At 38.0% G+C, this 19568-nt stretch overlaps 1 protein-coding gene across 2 annotated transcripts in view; it reads left to right on the top strand.

Annotated features, from left to right (window-relative positions):
- The window catches only part of MFSD6 (major facilitator superfamily domain containing 6), a 67593-nt gene extending 48741 nt beyond the window's left edge, over positions 1-18852 (top strand). The window contains exons 4-8 of one of the 2 annotated variants that reach the window (XM_004452555.5): positions 11190-11351; positions 13047-13145; positions 14300-14580; positions 16431-16455; positions 16616-18852. In XM_004452555.5, the coding sequence (XP_004452612.2) occupies positions 11190-11351; positions 13047-13145; positions 14300-14580; positions 16431-16455; positions 16616-16626 (578 nt within the window). In that variant the 3' untranslated portion in view covers positions 16627-18852. The remainder of the gene's footprint in view (positions 1-11189; positions 11352-13046; positions 13146-14299; positions 14581-16430; positions 16456-16615) is intronic. The other variant, XM_004452554.5, reaches the window with a different exon arrangement.
- Positions 18853-19568: the final 716 nt, after the last annotated feature.

Below are 19568 nucleotides of genomic sequence, written 5' to 3'. Positions count from 1 at the left end.
CAACTATAACAAATGTACCATTCCAATGCAAGGTCTTAATAACAGGGTGGTATACAGAAATCCTGTATTTTATAAATGATTCTTGTGTAAACCAACAACTTCTGAAAAGAAAAATGAATAACAAAGCCCTGAATATGAACTTCAGGAAGGAATCATGCAATAAAAAGGTGTATGCAACACAGTTCTTGGAATTTCCCTCCTCCTCCTGTTCTGTTTTATGAGGCAGGATCCTTGCCTTGCCTAACTGCTTTATTTATTGATTATATCACAGTGTGCTGACCCTATAAAAAGTCTTTTGTGCCTACAAAAAAGAAAAAACATTTTGCAGTGATATATGCATTTACCTTTTCCCTTTCTTTTTACCTTTTAATTTACTATGAATTAAAATTAAATTTGTATAAATGATTCAAGAAAAGAGAACATCCATGAAATGAAATAAGGGACAATAGGTTTTTTTTTTAAAGATTTATTTTTTATTTATTTCTCTCCCCTTCTCCTCCCCTCCCTCCCCCCCATTGTCTGCTCTGTGTCTATTCGCTGTGTATTCTGTGTCTGCTTGCATCCTTGTTAGTGGCACCGGGAATCTGTATCTCTTTTTTGTTGCATCATCTTGCTGTGTCAGCTCTCCGTGTATGTGGTGCCACTCCTGGGCAGGCTGTGCTTTTCTCATGCAGGGCTGCTCTCCTTATGGGTGCACTCCTTGCACGTGGGGCTCCCCTACATGAGGGACACCCCTGTGTGGCACAGCTCTCCTTGCACACATCAGCACTGTGCATGGGCCAGCTCACCACACGGGTCAGGAGGCCCTGGGTTTGAAACCTGGGCCTCCCATATAGTAGGTGGACACTCTTATCAGTTGAGCCAAATCTGCTTCCTGACAACAGGTTTTTATAAGAGGGGAAAAAAATTCTGTTATAAATTGAAAAACTCTTTTTTTTCTCTGCTAGTTTATCGAAGATGTATTAAATGGCTCCTAAGGGCCAGGCTGTATGCCTGCTGGGTGCTGAGAAAATAATGGAAAAAAAGAGCATATTACCTTAGGACCCAGCATCTTAAAGCCAGATGTGTAAACACATAATCACTGTGCAGCATGTTAGAGGGAATCAGAGAAAAATGTACCAGGTACACAGAAGGAGCTTGGTGGAGGGAGGGATTAGCTTGTGAGTCAGGGAGTAGGAAGATAAGGATAATATTGAAAAAAATCCCCTATGGAAATCATGTAGGAGCTGGATTTTGAAGGGTGAATAGCTGGCCTAAAGAGAGCGGGCATTCTGGCATAGGGAGAGCCACGTGCCAAAGCACAGGAGTGGAAGCAGAGTGTCACCTTCAGGGATGTGAGTGGTGTGACGTGGCCAGAGCTCAATGGATTTATCATCCCAAACTGCTGACCTGGGACATATTTTATAATAACTTGTGTGTATCCCTGGACTTACGGAGCTGGCAGGCCACGATTTATACTTCTAGGTTTCATTTTATCCTTCCCTGTGCTGGTAGAAACCTGGTTACTGACTGAAGTGAGTAAAAAGGGGGAATCTGTAAATACCTAGTCTCCTAGTCTGACATAGTGCTCTGTGTGATGACCAGTTTCCGCAAAGCTCTTTGTGTCTAAAACTGGGGAAGGTTTCATTCCCTGGCAGAAGCGAGTGCTGAGTATTTGGCTTGTACAACAAAAACAAAATCCCTTACTTTTGTTTGATCCATGCTCACCCCACAGAAAATAGTGGATCATCCATGTGTAATAAATCCTGCTTCATGGCAATACACTTCTGACTGAAAAGCTTTGTTTTGCCAGCTTGGATCTTCCACCTTTACAAGGTTTGACCAAATAACATTAAAGTCCTATGCTGTGGAGTGGGTATACGTAGCTCAGTGGTCAAGTGCCTACTTTGCGTGTATAAGGTGCTAGGTTCAATCCTATGAATGAATGAATGAATGAATGAATGAATGCATGCCTAAAGAGGCTCTGCTAAGGATGCAGAAAAGGGAGGAAAGGACAAGCCCGCTGTCATGATAGGTGCTTCTTAACTCCTTACCTGGGGTTGTTACATGATGATTACCAAAGACCCAGATTTGGCAGAGGAAGGAGGGGAAGGAGATGTCTCTCTTCGTTGATGATTTTGATGCTGAACAAGCAACACTTGCATTATCTGATTCTCAGCCAGCAGAAATATAGGTGAAAAGTCCATCTCTTCTATTAATCCCTTGCCTCATCCTCCAAACACCCTGAGATCTAGTACCACCTAGTGGGGAAGGGCGGGGAAGAGACACAGGATATGCTATATTCCACATCTGTGGCTACCCGTCTCGCTTCCCCTTTTGAGCTGTGTGTAACTAATGGTGGATTCCTTGTTATGCGTCATTCCTTGGAGTTCTTGATCGTCCCCTAAGCATTATTCTGTCTCCTCAGCCATGTTTGTAATAATCAGCAGATAGGAGAGGGAAGAAACAAATTTCCTCCTCTAGGCCCCATGGAAGGAGGCAGAGCAGTCATCTATTCTGGGATCAAGGTAACACATCTGGATAATAGTGGGAATTGTGAGGACATTTGTTTCCTGTGATTTTTCTTACATTCACTAGCCAATATCTTCTTGCAGCACTATCTTTTTAACAGTTCAACTACCATTTGCAGCAACTGTTCACCATATAAATCATATGTTGTTCAGTAGGCAACTGGTGGCACAATATAAAGAAGAGACACATTCCCTGCCCATAAGGAGCCCACAATTTATTTTTAAAAGGGACAAAGTGCTTCAAAACACTGCGGGTTAAGGGGAATAGTTTATATTTATATATCGAGATCTTGTTTTAGAAACCCAAAGGAGTCTTCCCCCTTAAAAATTTTTTTTTTTACTTACTCTAGTCTATCATATACCATAGGGTTCACTGTGTTGTAAAGTCCTATGTTTCATCTTTTAATTTTTATTCTAATAGCATACACATTTCCACGTTCATGACTGTGGTCAGAAATATAAACATTTGATAAAAATCAAGCCGAAATTTATTATGCTCCTTCCTATCTGAGTATTAGTTGCAAATCCTTGCAAGACCTTCAGATGACTGTGATCAAAATTATTCTTGCTAATAAAAAGCATTAAAGGAGGGTAAAGCCAGCCCAGGGGCTGCTGTAACTAAAGAGATCCTTTCAAGTTACTTGAATTAATGGCTTGTGCACTGATGGGTGAATATAAGGTCTGTCGGAGTCTTCTCTGCAGTATCATCTATCAGTGGAGGGGGTTAAGATATTGATGAAAGATGGCTTTTTAATGTCACCAGTAGGAGGGCGTGTGATGACATTTATGAAGCTTTACTCTGTCTTATTTAGCCTCTTCAGCCAAACAAGAACCATGTTTTCCTTGCTTTTACATTCTGGAAGAGCATAAAGAAATTACAAGAGGATTATTACACAGCCCTTATCGGACAGTTGAAATTCTGGAAATTCTTATCTGAATTGAAATTCCAATCAATTGTCATCTATATTCAAAGTTTTCTGGTTTTACTGGTCTGTGCTTAAATGAAGGTAGCTTGCTACATGAAAAGTAAGATAGACAATGCCCCAAGTTTAGCATTAAAACTGATAAATTGGCATATGAATGTCATTTGTGTTACTATTAAAATTAATTTTTAATCAGTCTAGGTTTAGTAATTGCAATAGAGCCATTTTATTCTTAGCTACCCCATGTTTTATAATTACTAAAAGTTTTTATGTAACATTTTTTTCAAATTAGAAATTACTTTGCCCATTTAGAGTTCATTTTGAATGTTTTCTGCTTCAAGAATTCTTTTCTGGCAATTGCATCCCACACTTGGTTCTCCCTTTTCTGAATTATTCTCAAAGTTACAGACTGCATTACATAGTTAAGAACTTAATTGCCCCTTAATCATTTTACAGATGTACTTAGTTTTACTTCCTAACTTAGTTTAAAGCCCTTGAGTACAAAAATCATGCCTTATACTTTTTGATTTCCCCAAAGAGATGTGCACATAGAAAAGTGTACTATAAATGCTAGTGGTTTGATTTTTTTTTTTTAATTTATTTCTCTCCCCGTTCCCAGCCCCCAGTTGTCTGCTCTCTGTGTCCATTCCCTGTGTGTTCTTCAGTGTCCGCTTCTATCCTTATCAGTGGCATGGGAATCTGTGTTTCTTTTTGTTACGTCATCTTGTTGTGTCAGCTCTCCGTGTGTGCGGCACCATTCCTGGGCCGGCTGCACTTTTCTTTCGCGCTGGGTGGCTCTCCTTACGGGGCGCACTGTGGGACTCTCCTGTATGGCAGGGCACTCCTTGTGCGCATCAGCACTGCGCATGCGCCAGCTCCACACGGGTCAAGGAGGCCCGGGGTTTGAACCGCGGACCTCCCATGTGGTAGACGGATGCCCTAACCACTGGGCCAAGCCCACTTCTGGTTTGATTGATTTTTTTTTTTTTTTAACAGACCTGTGTCATATGCTATAGTTGATATTTTCTAATTTTTAAAGCTCAAATAATAGTTTTACTCAAAAAACTTACATGTGAAGAAAATTTGCAAATATAAATGAAAAAGTGAATCTTTACCTAGACTTCTTTTTCTAGACTGACATCCCACCATCCATTGAGCATCTGTGAAATCATCAGTGTATTTAAGAATTTACTTACTTTTGCTCCCAAGTCATACCACAAATTAGTTGAGACAGCTTACCAAAATATGCAATAATCTGGAAGCCAGACAGTGCTTAGGCTTGAGTCACACTGTTTGGGTTTGAATTCTAGCTCTGTTACCTGCAAGCCTGTGACTTTGGGCAAGATGTCCTCAGAGTCCTGAGCATAGGTTGAGTATTAAATAAACGAATCCATGTAATGCACTTAGCACAGTACCTGGCACATAGTTTAGTTCTCAGTAAATGTGAGATAGTGTAAAATAACAATAAAGTGAAGTAAAAATTATAAATAAGTAAAAATTATAAGGGAGATAGGATCTTAGAAAATTCTATTCCAAGAAGTTAGACTGTAGTCATGCATGAAAGCCTGGCCATAAATTAGGCAATAAGGCCTGGGACCATAGTGAAAGGGAAACATGGCTAGTCATTCACACTCTTCTTAAATAGATCTTTGGGACACTGAAATTTTTCCTGGCTTTGATATAAAAGCAGTTTTCGTGATTAATTTCATATGGGGAAACACTAAGCATGTAGTAAACAGCATTGCCAAATCTTGGCATTAAATGCAGTTCTTTTGGGGTGGTAGTCTTTTAAAAGCTGCTTTAGTTATGCCAAGGGCATAATGCCAGCTCTTCATGGCGGCCCAAGCCCACTGTTGCATCAATTATAGAATTACTAGCTAATTTATATAGGTATGTATTTTTTCTCCCTTAGGAGCTCAGTCTGCTCCTCCTTCAGGTACATGCTGTCCCCTTTCACCCACCAGGCTGTGGCTGGGGCCCTCATTCTTAAAGCCTAGCAGAGTGTCTGGCACATAGAATAGGTGCTCAATAAATACTGTTGAAAAAATGCGTGAAGATGATTCCTCTTACAGTGCTGCATATTAATATGATGGATGTGGTATTGCCGGAATTTAACAATGTGTATATGTAAAGTCTTATGTAAAGTCTCTTTCATGTGGTACACACAAGATTGTGCCGTTTCTGCTAGGTTTGCTGCTCTTTGCTGAGTCTCTGCTGTTGTTCCATTTGCTCTTCTTCCTGGATACACATTTACACTCTATTTGCCAACCTCCTTTGCAGTTGCGTATGACCATGTGACTGATTCTGGGCCCATAGAATATGGACACAGTTATATGTGTCACTTCTTAACCTGGCCCATAAAATCTTCCATGTGCCTTCTTTCCTCCCTCCTTTGCCAGCTAGATATTAACATCCAGGTTGACCTTGGAAGCCATGTATTGAAAATGGCAGAATCCCTGCAGCCTTGTTCCCTGAAGGCCTGTGTGGAGCAGAGCTGCCAGTCCTCCTGTGCCCTTCCCATTGGACTTTATGTTTGAAATAAAAAATACAATGCGTGAAGCCAGTAAGGTTCTGAGGTTTATCTGTTAAAACAGCTAGTATTACCTTAATCAACCTGGACTCCTCTTTTATTGCCTGCCTAATGGAGGCTTTTTTTCTTTTTTAGGAAGAACAGCATCTTAATGGTTTTTCACCAGATTGATCTTTCAGAGGCTTTTTTTTTTTTTTAAATATCAGTACTTAAGGGCTACATTGAATTAATTGAAATGTATGCTTTGATCAATCAATGGAAAAGGTTTGTCACAGCTGATTCAGAATGCTAGTGCTAATAAAGGGATATTATGTTTTGTTCATGGAGCCCAAGTGAGTGGTAAAAGCAAGAAAAATAAAACAAAAAAAAGCAGAGTTCTCCAATATTTTGCTGGTCAGTTTTCACCTCTCCCAGCAGTCATTATGATGTAATTTTCCCAAGGCATGTGGCATTTTTTTTAAAGAGCAGCTATCTGCTCAGAAAAAGGTTTATTTTGTTTTTATTCCTGTGTTCAGACATGCCTTTTATTGCAATAGAGCATTGTTACGAGAAAAGACTGAACAATTTTGAAATACATGTTCCAGAATCAGTTACCAATATTGAATAGCATAAGGTAAAGAATTTTCTGGAGCGTATAAAAACTTGATAAATCTTGTATGATATGTTGGCTTTTTAGGGAGGAAGAGGAAGGTAATATCCATTTTCTGTGGGGTTAGCTATTTTGAGTTGATTTTTTAGAAGATCCTGAGTCACCCTGGTAAAGTTAAGGAAGGACTGAAAAACTAAATTTTCAGTCAAACAGGTTTGATCTTGAAGAGTCATTTTTCGTAAATCAACATATTTATTAAGCATCTGTTATGTGAGTTGGTGTTGAATTGCCACTCAAGGTATAACAATAGTTTTATGACACAGAGAAGGGTTAACAGCATACTGTAAAGAAAATCTATCAATGTGCTTTTGTTAACTATTATCAGTTAGGGGTTAACATCTTTTTAGTCTTACTCTTTGGTTGACCACCCTAGTTGTCCCACACTAAAAGGTTTAAAAATTTGTAGCTCTCATGTAAACACATTTACCTGTGCACTGAATAAAGGTGCATATTTATTTCATCACAAAGAGCATACGCATTTACTATTTCTCACAGTTCTCTAATAAGAAGTAAAGAAAGTAGAAGCATTTTCTTTTTCCAACTTGTATCTTTTACTCCCTAAATTTTACTGGAAAGTTGTTTGAGGTGGCACAATTATCAAAATTTCCTTTCTTCTCTTATAAATATGGAAAATGGTAGATGGCTTTTAGAATTCTAATTTTAAAATTAGAGGACCAGGACACACCTTTAGTAAGAAACTCAATGTCAAGAATTTCAGAATATTAATAAGGTTACTAGAAAATTACATATGAAAGTTTAAAAACAAGAACCACAACTGTCTATTGTATACCAAGATGATGTGACCAACTCTATCGCCTCTTAAGAATTGTTTCCTTTTGCTAACTGCTTTTCTAGGAGTGGGATGAATTTAACAGACTCTTCCATTTACACTATATTTTACAATAAGTTATGTCAGAGATCAATTTTAATCCTATATCTCTTTGGCAAATGGTGGCGCATACAAGCAGAGTGGCTTTCATTATTCTGCTTTCAGTACTAGAGAAAATTTTTTGCTGTATGCTTTATTATTTTTTCCTTCAGTTAAGGCCCTGGTTGCTTTAAATAATGTTAATTCCCAGTTATCTCATTAGTCTCAAAAAGCAATAAGGAAACTCTAGAAATCTCTGTAGAGAATCTTTTACAACTGCCATTTAAAATCAGCCAACAAATTCTAAGAATAGTTTAACAGCATCCTGACTTAGTCATCTTGCTAAAAAATGTTTTAATTATCTTAGAAGACTCAAAATTTTAGAAAATAATTAGAACTTGGAGGGAGGGAGAAAGAAACCCTTGTTTTGTATGTTTTTGTGTGTGCCCAAACCTTCATATTTAAGAGAATAACTGCTAGAATTATATTTGACATAGAATTATAGCAACAATGTATATGAAATGTTTTGATCATTTAAATATATAGACCCATCTTTGTCTTCTTCTAAATCCTGCAATTGGTTGTTCAGATGTAGATATAACAAGAGATTTAGAATCACTATTAAAACCATTTGATTTAAAAAAAAAAAACAACAAAAAAAAACATTTGATATGGTTTCAGTTCTTAGATTATCCATCTTTAAGAAGTATTTCCCAAATCCTATGTTGGATTTGACTATTGAATCTAATTCTGAATAAGTTAATTTTATTTCTTGCAATAACTTTTAGTGTTGTTAATGAAAAAATACTCATATCTGAAAAGAAATGAAGTTTGCAGCATCTTTTATAATATAAATGAAATTATTTAAAAATATTTCCATTGTGTACTACTGTGTTAACACTCTTAAAATAATTAAAACTCTAGGCATTATTCATTTGAAAAAGCTAGCATTATCTACGTTATTGCAGTTCTTTAATTAGAAGAAAAATCATGTACTTTATTTGACTTCTCTGGAAATTAATTAAGTGTGCATACTAGCTCTAATCATCTAATCCATCTTTCTAGTTAAAAAATAACCTAGTTGATGAGATTTGGATTTGGTTCAACTGATAGAGTGGCCACCTACCATATGGGAGGTCTAGCATTCAAATCCAGGGCCTTTTGACCTGTGTGATGAGCTGGCCCATGCATAGTGCTGATGTGTGCAAGGCGTGCCGTGCCACGCAGGGGTGTCCCCCGCATAGGGGAGCCCCATGCACAAGGAGTGCAGTCTGCAAGGAGAGCCATCCCACATGAAAAAAAAAAAAAGCACAGCCTGCCGAGGAGTGGCACCACACACACAGAGAGCTGACGCAGCAAGATGATGCAACAAAAAGAGACACAGATTCCTGGTGTTGCTAACAAGAATGCAAGCAGACACAGAAAAACACACAGCAAATGGACATTGAAAGCAGACAATGGGGGGGGGGGAGGAAGGGGAGAGAAAGAAAAAATAAATAAAAATCTTAAAAACCTAGTTGAAATGATGACTGAAATATATATAAGTCCTAAGAAAACACTTTTTTTTTTAAAGGAAGTACCAGAGATTGAACCTGGGATCTTGTACATGGGAAGCAGGTGCTCAACCACTGAGCTACACCCACTCCCTAGAAACACTTATTTTGATGTTTTTCAGAACTGGTAATAATAAGACATATAATCTAATTATATACTCAGTAAAAATACTGTTTATTCTATTATGAATCTGCTTAAGCAATATCATGCCTGGTGATTTTGGACTGGATGTCAAATGCTGGGCTTTTTACCTTGTCGTGTACTGGGAATTTTTGTATTGCTATAAATATTCTTGAGATTTGTTCTAGGACACAGGTAAGTTACTTGGAAACAGTATGATCCTTTTGAGTCTTACTTTTAAGATTACTTAGGTGGGACCAGAGCAGTGTTTAGCATAGGGTGAATTACTTCATACTACTGCTGCAAGACCCTTTTGAGTATATTACCAATGGCCCATGAATAATGAGTTTTCAAATAGGTCCCAGCCCCAGCCCTGTATGGTTTTTGAATACTAACCCCTGTAATCCTTTGGGTGGTTCTTTCTCTGGCTTTGGGTAGTTTCTTCATATGCAAGAGGAAGGAATCCTGCATGCAGCTGGGGTGATCAGGCTACACAGAGGAAGTCATTTTGAGCTAACCTCCGAAGGATTTGGAAATCATGTCTATTTATTTATTTGTTTACTTTCTTCTCATCCTTCACCTCTGTATGCCATCTTTGCAAATTCTGTATCTGCTGAATCTCAGATCCTCTCTTATCTGGTGGAAGGTGGATTTCTGCAGACTGTGTTTCTCTAGATCTGGTCTCCTGGCTGGGTTCACAACAGCTAGAGGTTCTCAACTATTAGACTCACCAAGAGAGCTTTTAAAACTCTCGAAGCCCAGACTGTACCCCAGACTAATTATATCAGAATCTCTAGGGGTGTACACAGGCATATGTACCATTTAAAATTCCTCTGTAGATTCCAGTGTGTAGCCAGGACTGGTAATCACTGAGCTAATGAGAGGCACTGGTGGAAGATCAGGAGGAAGGAAAAAACGACCAAGGCATTTCTCTTTTTTTAGCTCATGCAGTGTCTTTGTGTGAGCTTTGTAGGTTGTTCCCTCTTATCCTTTCAGGTGCTTCCAGTAGCTTCCTCACATGCACATGCTGACCGATACTCAGCTGAAGGCTGGAGGACTCCTCTGCAGATCTGGGGGTTCTCTGTCAGGTGCTCTCCTTTCTGGTTCTATGCCATGTGAACTCTACCCATCATGGTCTCCCCAGACACTCTATTTCCTCGACTCAGTAGATCCCCTTCCTTTCCTGGTGATCTGGAAAGTCTACCCAGCAGTTACCTAGGGCTTCTTATTTGTTTTCTGTCTCTCAGGGATCACTGTCCTTGTTGACTGATGTCCTATTGTCTTGGGAGCCATTGTTTCAAATATTTTGTCTGGATTTTAGGAAGGAGGATAAGTTCAGTCCCTGATATTCCATTCTGGCCAAAAGCAGACAAGCACACTTATTTCAGATCAAATCTCAAATGATTGTTGATCTTTTTTTTTTTCATTTGCATATTGATCTTCTACTTTCATTTTCCAAAACATAAATAAGTTAAGAGTTTCTGATGATATTGTTTCCAAATATTCTTATATTCTTAAAGGAACAAGTCTATGAAAATCTGGCTACTAAATCTGTTGAAACAATATCTATTATTAATACATTTAAAGCAGTGGCTTAATAAAGATTTTAATTCAGACAATGTATAATTACTGTTTATTAAAAATATTGACCAAAATTCTTCTCACCTTTCATCTCCATCTACCACTACCCCAGCCCCACCCCTTATATGGTGGCAGCTATAATGAACCTGAAGTGATTATAAATTATCACCACACCCTTTTGGAAAACAAATTGGAACTTTATGTTAAAAGGGATAACAGTTATATCATTTGAATCATTAACCCCACTTGTAGAATTCTAGCCTATGTAAATAATCTAAAGTATGTAAAAAGCTGTATCACCAGAAATATTAACCATGGTGCTAATCATGAGAAAAAAAAATTTAAAATAACCTTAACGTCAACAAACTGGTGCCTGGTTTAATAAATAATAGAATTCACATTTCAAAAAAGTAACTGGGTGCTGTTCCGCCCTCCCACTTCTCTCCCCGTCTAGGAGTGACTCACGCGGCCATCTGGGCAGCATGCATCTCTTACCTCAGTGCAGCGGTCCCCCCTGAGCTGAGGACATCTGCCCAGGGCATCCTGCAGGGCCTTCACCTGGGTTTGGGGCGAGGCTGTGGTGCCATGATTGGAGGCGTGCTAGTCAATTATTTTGGTAAGAATGACTTTCTCTTTTTTTCTTTCTTCTTTGATGAAAACTCATGATTTTCACTAAACACTCAAATTATTCCTGAAGACTGCAGAAACTAAACTCCAGTGTTCATATTCTCTTTCTAGATTTCATGATAGCCCTTTAGTAAAGCAGTGTGCTCGGGTGGAGCATGAGTAGAGCCAGCCTGTAACTGTACATGTTCCTCTGAGATGCTACATATACCTCAGAGAAACCAAATGAATGAGTACATATGCTTTTGGTGTGAAGTAAGGTGGCCTAAACCTGTTGATAATAAGGCTAGGGGAAAGAAAATTCATCATTGTTATTCAGTCAGGAGATTTTGAACCAGAGCAATCTAACTATATATGCTGGCTTTGGTAATGTCAGTACATCTATGATAACACAGTCTTGTCTGCCTTGTCAGGTCATCATTGGAAATATAGGGGCTGGGGAAGAAATGAAGATTATTCTGCTGTAGGGGATTTTTCTCCCCAGTATTTTAGGGAGCATTTTATTACTCACAAACATAGACCACCCACCTAATATCATAAACCAAAATACAAATATAAACTGAAGTAGTAGTCATCAGGGGTCTTACTGTGGCTGCCAAGTAAAGAAAAGGATTTGCTCTTTTAGTGTAATTTGGGGGTAGTTTACATTTGTGAAGTATTCAATAGAAAGTCAATATGAAGGTATGTACGTTTTCTTTCTTAAAAGGAGAAAATGTGACACAAAATAGTACTGGATAAAAGCCATAGACTACTAAATAGTTCATGATGTAAAAAATATTAAGATTCCAAACTGAAATATTTGAGAAATAATTAGCCATTGGTGCAACTCTAGCATCAACTAGAAATTCATTTTTAATCATGAAATATGTTTTTCCTATGCTTTTTCAGCTTTGTTTTAATTTGCTATTTAGTAGTGCCCTGAAATATCAATAATTTGTTTAAAAATTCCTTCTAACTCTTAATAGACTTTCAATGGAGGAGTCTCTCTTAGTGAACTGTGTGAGAATTGAAATTACATACTTTCTGAAAGTGTTACATTATTGACCTGATTCATCTGAATCTCTAACCTTTGCTAGAGAACACAGATCATCTGTGTTCAGATCATCTTAGAAGCTTTGTGAAATGTAAAACTATCGATCTATAAATTGTAACAAGAAAAATGTTTCATCCATACAATTTACAAAAAAAAGTTTGTATTCCAGAGTATAGAGTATCAAATCATTTATAATCACCCTTATGAGTAACTAAACCCACACTACTTAAATCCTTGGATGGGGGCAGGAAAAAAAATCCTGTTGGGCCTCCATTGATGGTCTGTTTTCTACAAAATGTACACTAGCTATTCCTACAGGGTTTCCTAAATGCCAGAGCTGTAGCAATTCAATGCCAGATAAATCCCTTTCTCCATGCTGTTTTTCAGCACACAGGATGGTCAGTTCTGCTGATGGGATCTCAACTGTTCAGTCATCTGTGTAAGGTGGGCCCAGTGATGTCTGAATTTATAGCACTGTTTGTGCTTTGCTGTTCAACCTGGCATTTTTTCTGCTATATCAGACTAATGGTCAGCTTTTCTCTGGTTCACCCCAAGCTCTGCTACCTTTGCCCTGAACTTTAGAACATTGACAGTTTGAGATGAGAGCTATCTGCATTTCCTAGAATTATTTTAGAGCGTGCTTTCTTTTCCCAGGGGCTGCTGCAACCTTCCGAGGAATTGGCATGGCCTGCCTGGTGATCCTCCTGCTCTTTGCCCTGATCCAGTGGCTGGCAGTGCCACATGAAGAAGAAGGTAAACCTTCCCATTGTTGATGTTTCTAAATTTCATGCCACAGGGAATTCCATACATATCCTGCAGAAACCCAGAAGTGGGAACAGCGTATAACAGTTCTATGTAGATTAGATTTTCTAAATTGTTATCAGTGAACTCATATACCATTGCTGAAGAGAAGCCACCTACTATATTGAAAAGAATATTGGTTATTTTGAGTAGTAGGACTTCCTCATTTTTGTTTTGTCTCATGGTACAGGGTAATAGGGATGTAATGGTTTTTAAATTTCTCTGGTACTTTAAAGGAATTTCAAATTTAAGTCAAATATACATAAGGCTATGAAATCATTTTACATTCATATGCCTATGCTTTCATTTGAAGTTTTCCCTGAACTAGAGTTGGCCTTTATTAAAATTGCTATACAAAAAGAGATTTTAACAAATATAAAGTGTAGATGAGAATAAATTCAATCAACTTTTTTTATGAAGGCCAACTAGTAGAGCAGAAATATTCTTGCTCAGCTCTTTGAATGCCAGACCAGGGTTTATATTCTTTGGGTGTGCTATCCTTTGAGGAACCTTTGCTGCAAGTACCTGAGGTGCTTCTGTTAAGAGAAAAATGAGCTTGTAACAGAAACACTAGAGACAGATTTGAATTCCAATGAGTAACTCAGAAAGCAACATCAGACTGGTTTTTCTCATGCTTGCTCTTTTATAATCCTAACTGGATCATATTTCTTTACAGCATTGGTTGTTGCCTTCCTTTAAAGGCCAATACAACAACTATCACATGGCTTTTTCTGTTTTATTGTTTATTTTTAAAATCACAGTCTTATAAATGGGCCTAAAGAAACATCCACTATAACCACCCTATTGACGTTATATCTAAGTTAAATGAATAATAGATTCCTTAAGTAAATGTAACTTAATATAAAATAGGTTTCATAAGTTAATGTAATACATAAGTCCTATAAGGGGACCCAGAATGATAAAATCACGTTTATTTATTCAGTATTTGCACCAACTAAAAAAGTCCCCAGAAAACAGCAATTTATTAATGTTGTTAAGGACACTAGGATACTTATGGTATAGTGTTTTATTATTATTTTTGGCTTTGTTTAAATATGAAGAAATTTTACCTCTAAAAAATGATTTAAGCATTATTTTCCTTGCAGGCAAGACAATGTTGGCAGAAAGGATTCCTGTTCCCTCCAGTCCTGTTCCCATCGCAACCATCGACTTGGTACAGCAGCAGTCAGAAGATGTCATGCCACGCATTGAGCCCAGACTTCCACCCAAGAAAACCAAGCACCAGGAAGAACAGGAAGATGTGCACAAGCCAGCCTGGGGAGTCAGCTCTTCTCCCTGGGTGACCTTTGTCTATGCACTTTACCAAATTAAAGAGATGATGCAACTAACAAGAGAAAACCGTGCTTCTGAGATACAGCCTTTGCAGGTAAAATTCCTATGCTGGGCTAGCACTATTACCGACCACCGAGGAGAACTTAAGTAGGCTCAGCTGTTTAGTTTTTAAGTTATTCATTCAACAAGATTTATTGAGGGTCTGATGGGGAAATAAAGATGCAACAAAGAATTTGAGTACTCAGTGGTAAGTGCATTTTAGAGGTATATACAAGGTCCCCACAGACAGAAAAACTGCCTTATGGAACACAGAAAGACTTCACAGAGGAGACAATATTTCTTGAAAGAAATAAATCCATTCTGATTTTGTATATTTCTTTAAAATGTCAGCATTGGAGGATACCAGCAGCAGTGAAAATACATGGTCCTTGCTTTGAGGTACCATATTTATTAATTTCTGTAATTCCAAAGTCTAGTATTGGGGTGTTATATAAAATAGGACCTCAATACATATTTTGTTGAATTAAAATGGAGTCAAGAACCTGAGCCTCTGTGTAGAGGATCTGATAGAACGCCTGACTCAGAGGAAGTATGGTTTTGTTGGTGACCTCACCTGAAAAATCAATTAGAGTCATTTTTCTTGTCCTCAGAGGTGTGGTCTCTCCTTAGTAAAGTCAAATCAGGCTGATAAAATAGTGTAGGCAATTGTATAATTAAAGCTATATCCTGACTGTGGAAAATGAATAAGTGTGACCTCTGTGAACAGTTTGGCCAAAGTAATGAGTCTACTTTCTCCTTTTTAAGTTAAATCACTCCCTTTTACTTGTATCATTGTAAGTCATGTAAGCTATAGAGTAGCTTCAGAGGATACATAAGAAAAATATTAAAGGGGAAAAACTTAAAGAGTGATTTAAGTATATTTTCTTTTGGGGAAATTTGAACAACCTTAATTAAATTTATCATGAATCTGTAAACTAACATATTATCTTTGCATAATTTCAACCAATCTGATTCTTCAGTGATAACTATAATGGTGGTTCATGCATGATCCTATTTACTTATTTACTTATGTATTTTCTATCAAAATAATAAACTCAAATGATTCCAGTCAAGAACTGGAATATTCAGGTGGGAGGAGCATGTGAAAGACTTTAGTATCTTGAAGGGGGGAATTAGAACAGGCAGAAGGATGATATCTGCTGCTTGAATAGCAATGTTTTCATTAATTGGGTACTCATACTTATTTTCACAGACACATAGGTCTTAAAATTTAAAATAGGTCTTTTTTCTGGTCATTTACAAGTAAGCAGAACTCAGATATGGCATAATTATTCTTATGAAGAAGTCGTCATACTAAGATTTTTTTACATTTAAGAATCACAAAATTGATTTTTTTTCCTTTGGTGTTTGGCTATTTGAAGCAATGAGTACTAACTCAGAGGAAGAACCCTGTTTTAAAAAATATGTTTCCTGGCTTGAAAAAACCAATTATTGCATTTTATAGAAATTGCTGCAGGTGATTCACTGCAGCAAGTACGCACTCACAATTACTTATAGTCGGTTCCTTAACTGCTTGTTTACTCCCCCCTTCCCTTTTTAATGTGGACACATTCTTATTAACTTTTAAGGTGTACTTTAAAATCTCAAATATACACTAAGTTTCTTCACTATATGACATGCTTTCCCTGGCTTCGTCTCTGAGGCAGAGAATACCCTACTTATTCACTGTTAGACAATGCATCTCAGCTCCTGAATTCCCTGGTCCAGCACATGGCCTGAGTTTTAATTATTCAGTGATTTGCCACAGTGGCTGGTGGGGTCTCAGTGTATACTTGCTAATGTAAATTGTTTGCCTAGTAGTAACTGGTATTTTGGTAGTAATTTTCCTTTGTCCACAAGATACATCTACTTATAGTGTTTGTGTTTTTCATGCGGCTTTGGCAGTTGCACATAGGGAAAGAGATGAAAGGTAAGACATTCTATCCTTACTCCTCTCTCAGTTGTTCCCTGAACTGGGTACTTCAGGATGATTTCCCCATGTTTCTTATACCTTACTTGGGAGCACATGAGAAAATGCTGGATGTATTTGCTGTCACTGACTGTGGACATCTACTCTTTCTCCCACCCAGGCGGCCAGTGAGAATCGGGGCGACTCTCCAGTAGATGGAGCCTGGCCTGTCCCACCTGAGACTCACCCTGACCCACTTAAAAGTCAGCCAGCCCCTAAAGCAGCAGCATCTCACACCCAGACCAGCCCTGCTCACCCTAATGTGGATCAGCGAGTGGAGGAGAGTCGGGCCCAGCAGGCCCAGCCTGCAGCGGCAGGACACTGAGGGGATCCTGCTCATCCAACACCCTGCATGGAATTGGGCTCCTCTGCCAGGCCACGGGAAGAGGCACCCCAAACCCAGGATACATCTCACCTTGAGGATCATAGCACGCATACGCTTCTAAATATCTAAACTCATTAACATGGAACACATACACACAGGAGCTACAGTACGTATTGGCAGGAATAGGTAAACTTTACTAATCCCACTGGAATTACAGAAGGGAAAATGGGGTTCTATGACGACTTTCAATTTTGTTGCTTAGGTTAAAGTGCTACAAGCTTTCTCTGAAACCAGCAGTTACACTAAGTAGAGGGAAAGTATTTCATGGTGAATGTGGATATAATTTCCCTCTTCTGATTACTTTTTCGAGTTATTTGGTTCTTAAATCAAACTTGGGAAGAAACAGAATGTATCTATAATTTTGTTCCCCTTGAGAAAACTCATTTAAAAACTTACAAGACATATTTTAAAAATAACCAGATAAAAGTTAGCAACATATATGCTTATTTAAAAAAAAAATAGGGAAAAGTTTCATTAGAAACTGCCTATCTCTAGCAAATATATTTTTATATGTGTATGGTATATAATGAAAATAGTTGATTCTTTGAGCAGCAGAGCTGTTAATGACTACTGCAAGCTAAGCTGAATTCTAAAATGCAGGACTAAAAGAAGGACCAGAAATGAGAGAATATTTCAAATAAACCAATTCAGTATCCTGTGGCTTGTTAAACAAGGGTTTATTAAATATACTGATACTGTAAATAGCCTCTATCACTATTTACCATTTTATAGTGATTTGGGCTCTGATTAGCTGATGGAATAAAACAGCAAGAAAATCACTGTATTCCTAAGGGTATATTTAAGCAGCACTATTTACAAATAACAGTATAAGACTTAAGTGCCTGGGGGAGGGATACAATTTTTTTTTTTTTAAATTACAGAATGGGTCAGTTTTTGTTTTGTTTTTGGTGAGGGAAAAGGGTGGTGAGAGGAAAACAGGAATTGGAAGAAGAATAAGAACTATTATTTCCAACTACTGAAACAAATCTCAGTGCTTTCTTTCCCATGAAGGTGAAGTGGACACTGGACAGTTCAGATGTGGGTATGCAACTGTAAGGATTACAGCTGCAGCCAGAACAATGGCTGGGCGGGTCATGCATAAAGTTTGCTGCTAAAATGAAAGCGAAGGTTCAGAGGAAGCCTTGGGGAAGGCCTGTGGAGTAGGGAACACTGCCTTAGCTGAGGGTCAGGTATGGTGCGTAGAACAGCTGTGGGTGGGCACAGGCAGGGTGGGGGGAGGGCAGCCTTAGAAAGGAGTAACTCACCTGACTCTGGCCCTGATTAGAACCCCTCCCTGACACCATAGTTCTGCTCAGAACTGCATCTGGGAGGAGGAAATTCTAGCTTAGATGTCTAGCTTCACCACAAAACACAGCTTAAAAAGAAAATAACTGAAAAAGAATTAAGCAAAGAGTTATTTTTGCACTTGAACTGAAACGTACTGTATTGTAAATTTTCATGACTCATTTTAAGTGACCTTTAAAGTCAGATGTATTTATTATGCTTATGTAATTACAGAAATAAAGAACTGGGTGACAGGCTGAACCCTACTTATGAATGTATAGTAGTGGATTTGTGAAACTGTAGGAAGTAAAAAACTTATTCTGTATCTTGTGTTTACAGTTCTGATTTATTCTTTTGAAAAGCCTGCTGTTTTGGAAATGTACTGTTGATATGTTGAAATAAATATAAATACCATTTTTAAATATTTCTTAAATGATAAAAGTTATGACCAAACAAATAAAAGTTATTTCCTCTGTAATGAACAAGACCAAATTCAACAGGCCTTTGTAATGAAATGTTTACTGTGAGAGCTTACTCAATAATGCAGTAATTTCTAGCATCTTCTTTTGGAGCTGATGTACTCACTAGTTTGTGGACTTTGTGATATTTTCTTCCTGTCCTCAAAATGCCATATACCATTTTAAAAAATATTAAGGTGAATTCAAATTAAAATTGATTTGAGAATTTTATAAGCCCTCTTGAGATCCCTGGAAATACTCAAGGGTAAGCCCAGGCTGGTACTCACTGCCTTAATAACTTATTTCATACTGTTTCCTCTGTAATTGTGAAAAAAAGTAAATTATCCCAGAGTACTGAGCTCGTGTGGATTCAAAGAGGTTAGATGATAATTATTGAACTATTCCTCAAAGCTTTAAGTCGGATATTGATGATTATATCATCAAACAGCCAGTAAACCTCATGGGAAGCCTAAAGAATTCATAGGAAGAGCACTGCTCCTGAAGAAAAAAGCTAACTTTATTATCCTCCCACAGTCCACATGAAGCAGAGAGCTGGCAAAGAGCTTCTCTCTGATTCACAGTTCCTTCCAGTTCTGCTGGGGTGGTGGTGACCATTCCTTAAGCAATATTCCTCTTAGCTGATGTAAAGTTAAGCAGAGAATCTGGGAGATGGGGAATTTATACCCAAAGTTATTGGGTACTTGTTGTGTGCAGATGAACTTATCATTCTATCCTTACAACCACCTCACAAGGTACATTTCACTATTCACATTTTAAATATAAGGACTCTAAAGGTAATATGACCAAGGTGTCACAAAGCCAAGATTCAAATTCAGATCTTCCTGCAGACAAAACCCAGTTCTGCTCAGCACCTCCCTGCGCTCCAGGAGGTAGGGAGGCCGTTCTCTGCTTCTGCTATGGTAGAGCAAGACATAAAGCAGCCCTGG

This window comes from Dasypus novemcinctus, chromosome 7 (assembly GCF_030445035.2).
Source record: "Dasypus novemcinctus isolate mDasNov1 chromosome 7, mDasNov1.1.hap2, whole genome shotgun sequence".
In the NCBI taxonomy this organism is placed as follows: Eukaryota; Metazoa; Chordata; class Mammalia; order Cingulata; family Dasypodidae; genus Dasypus; species Dasypus novemcinctus.
This window is presented reverse-complemented; position numbering and strand designations above follow the sequence as displayed.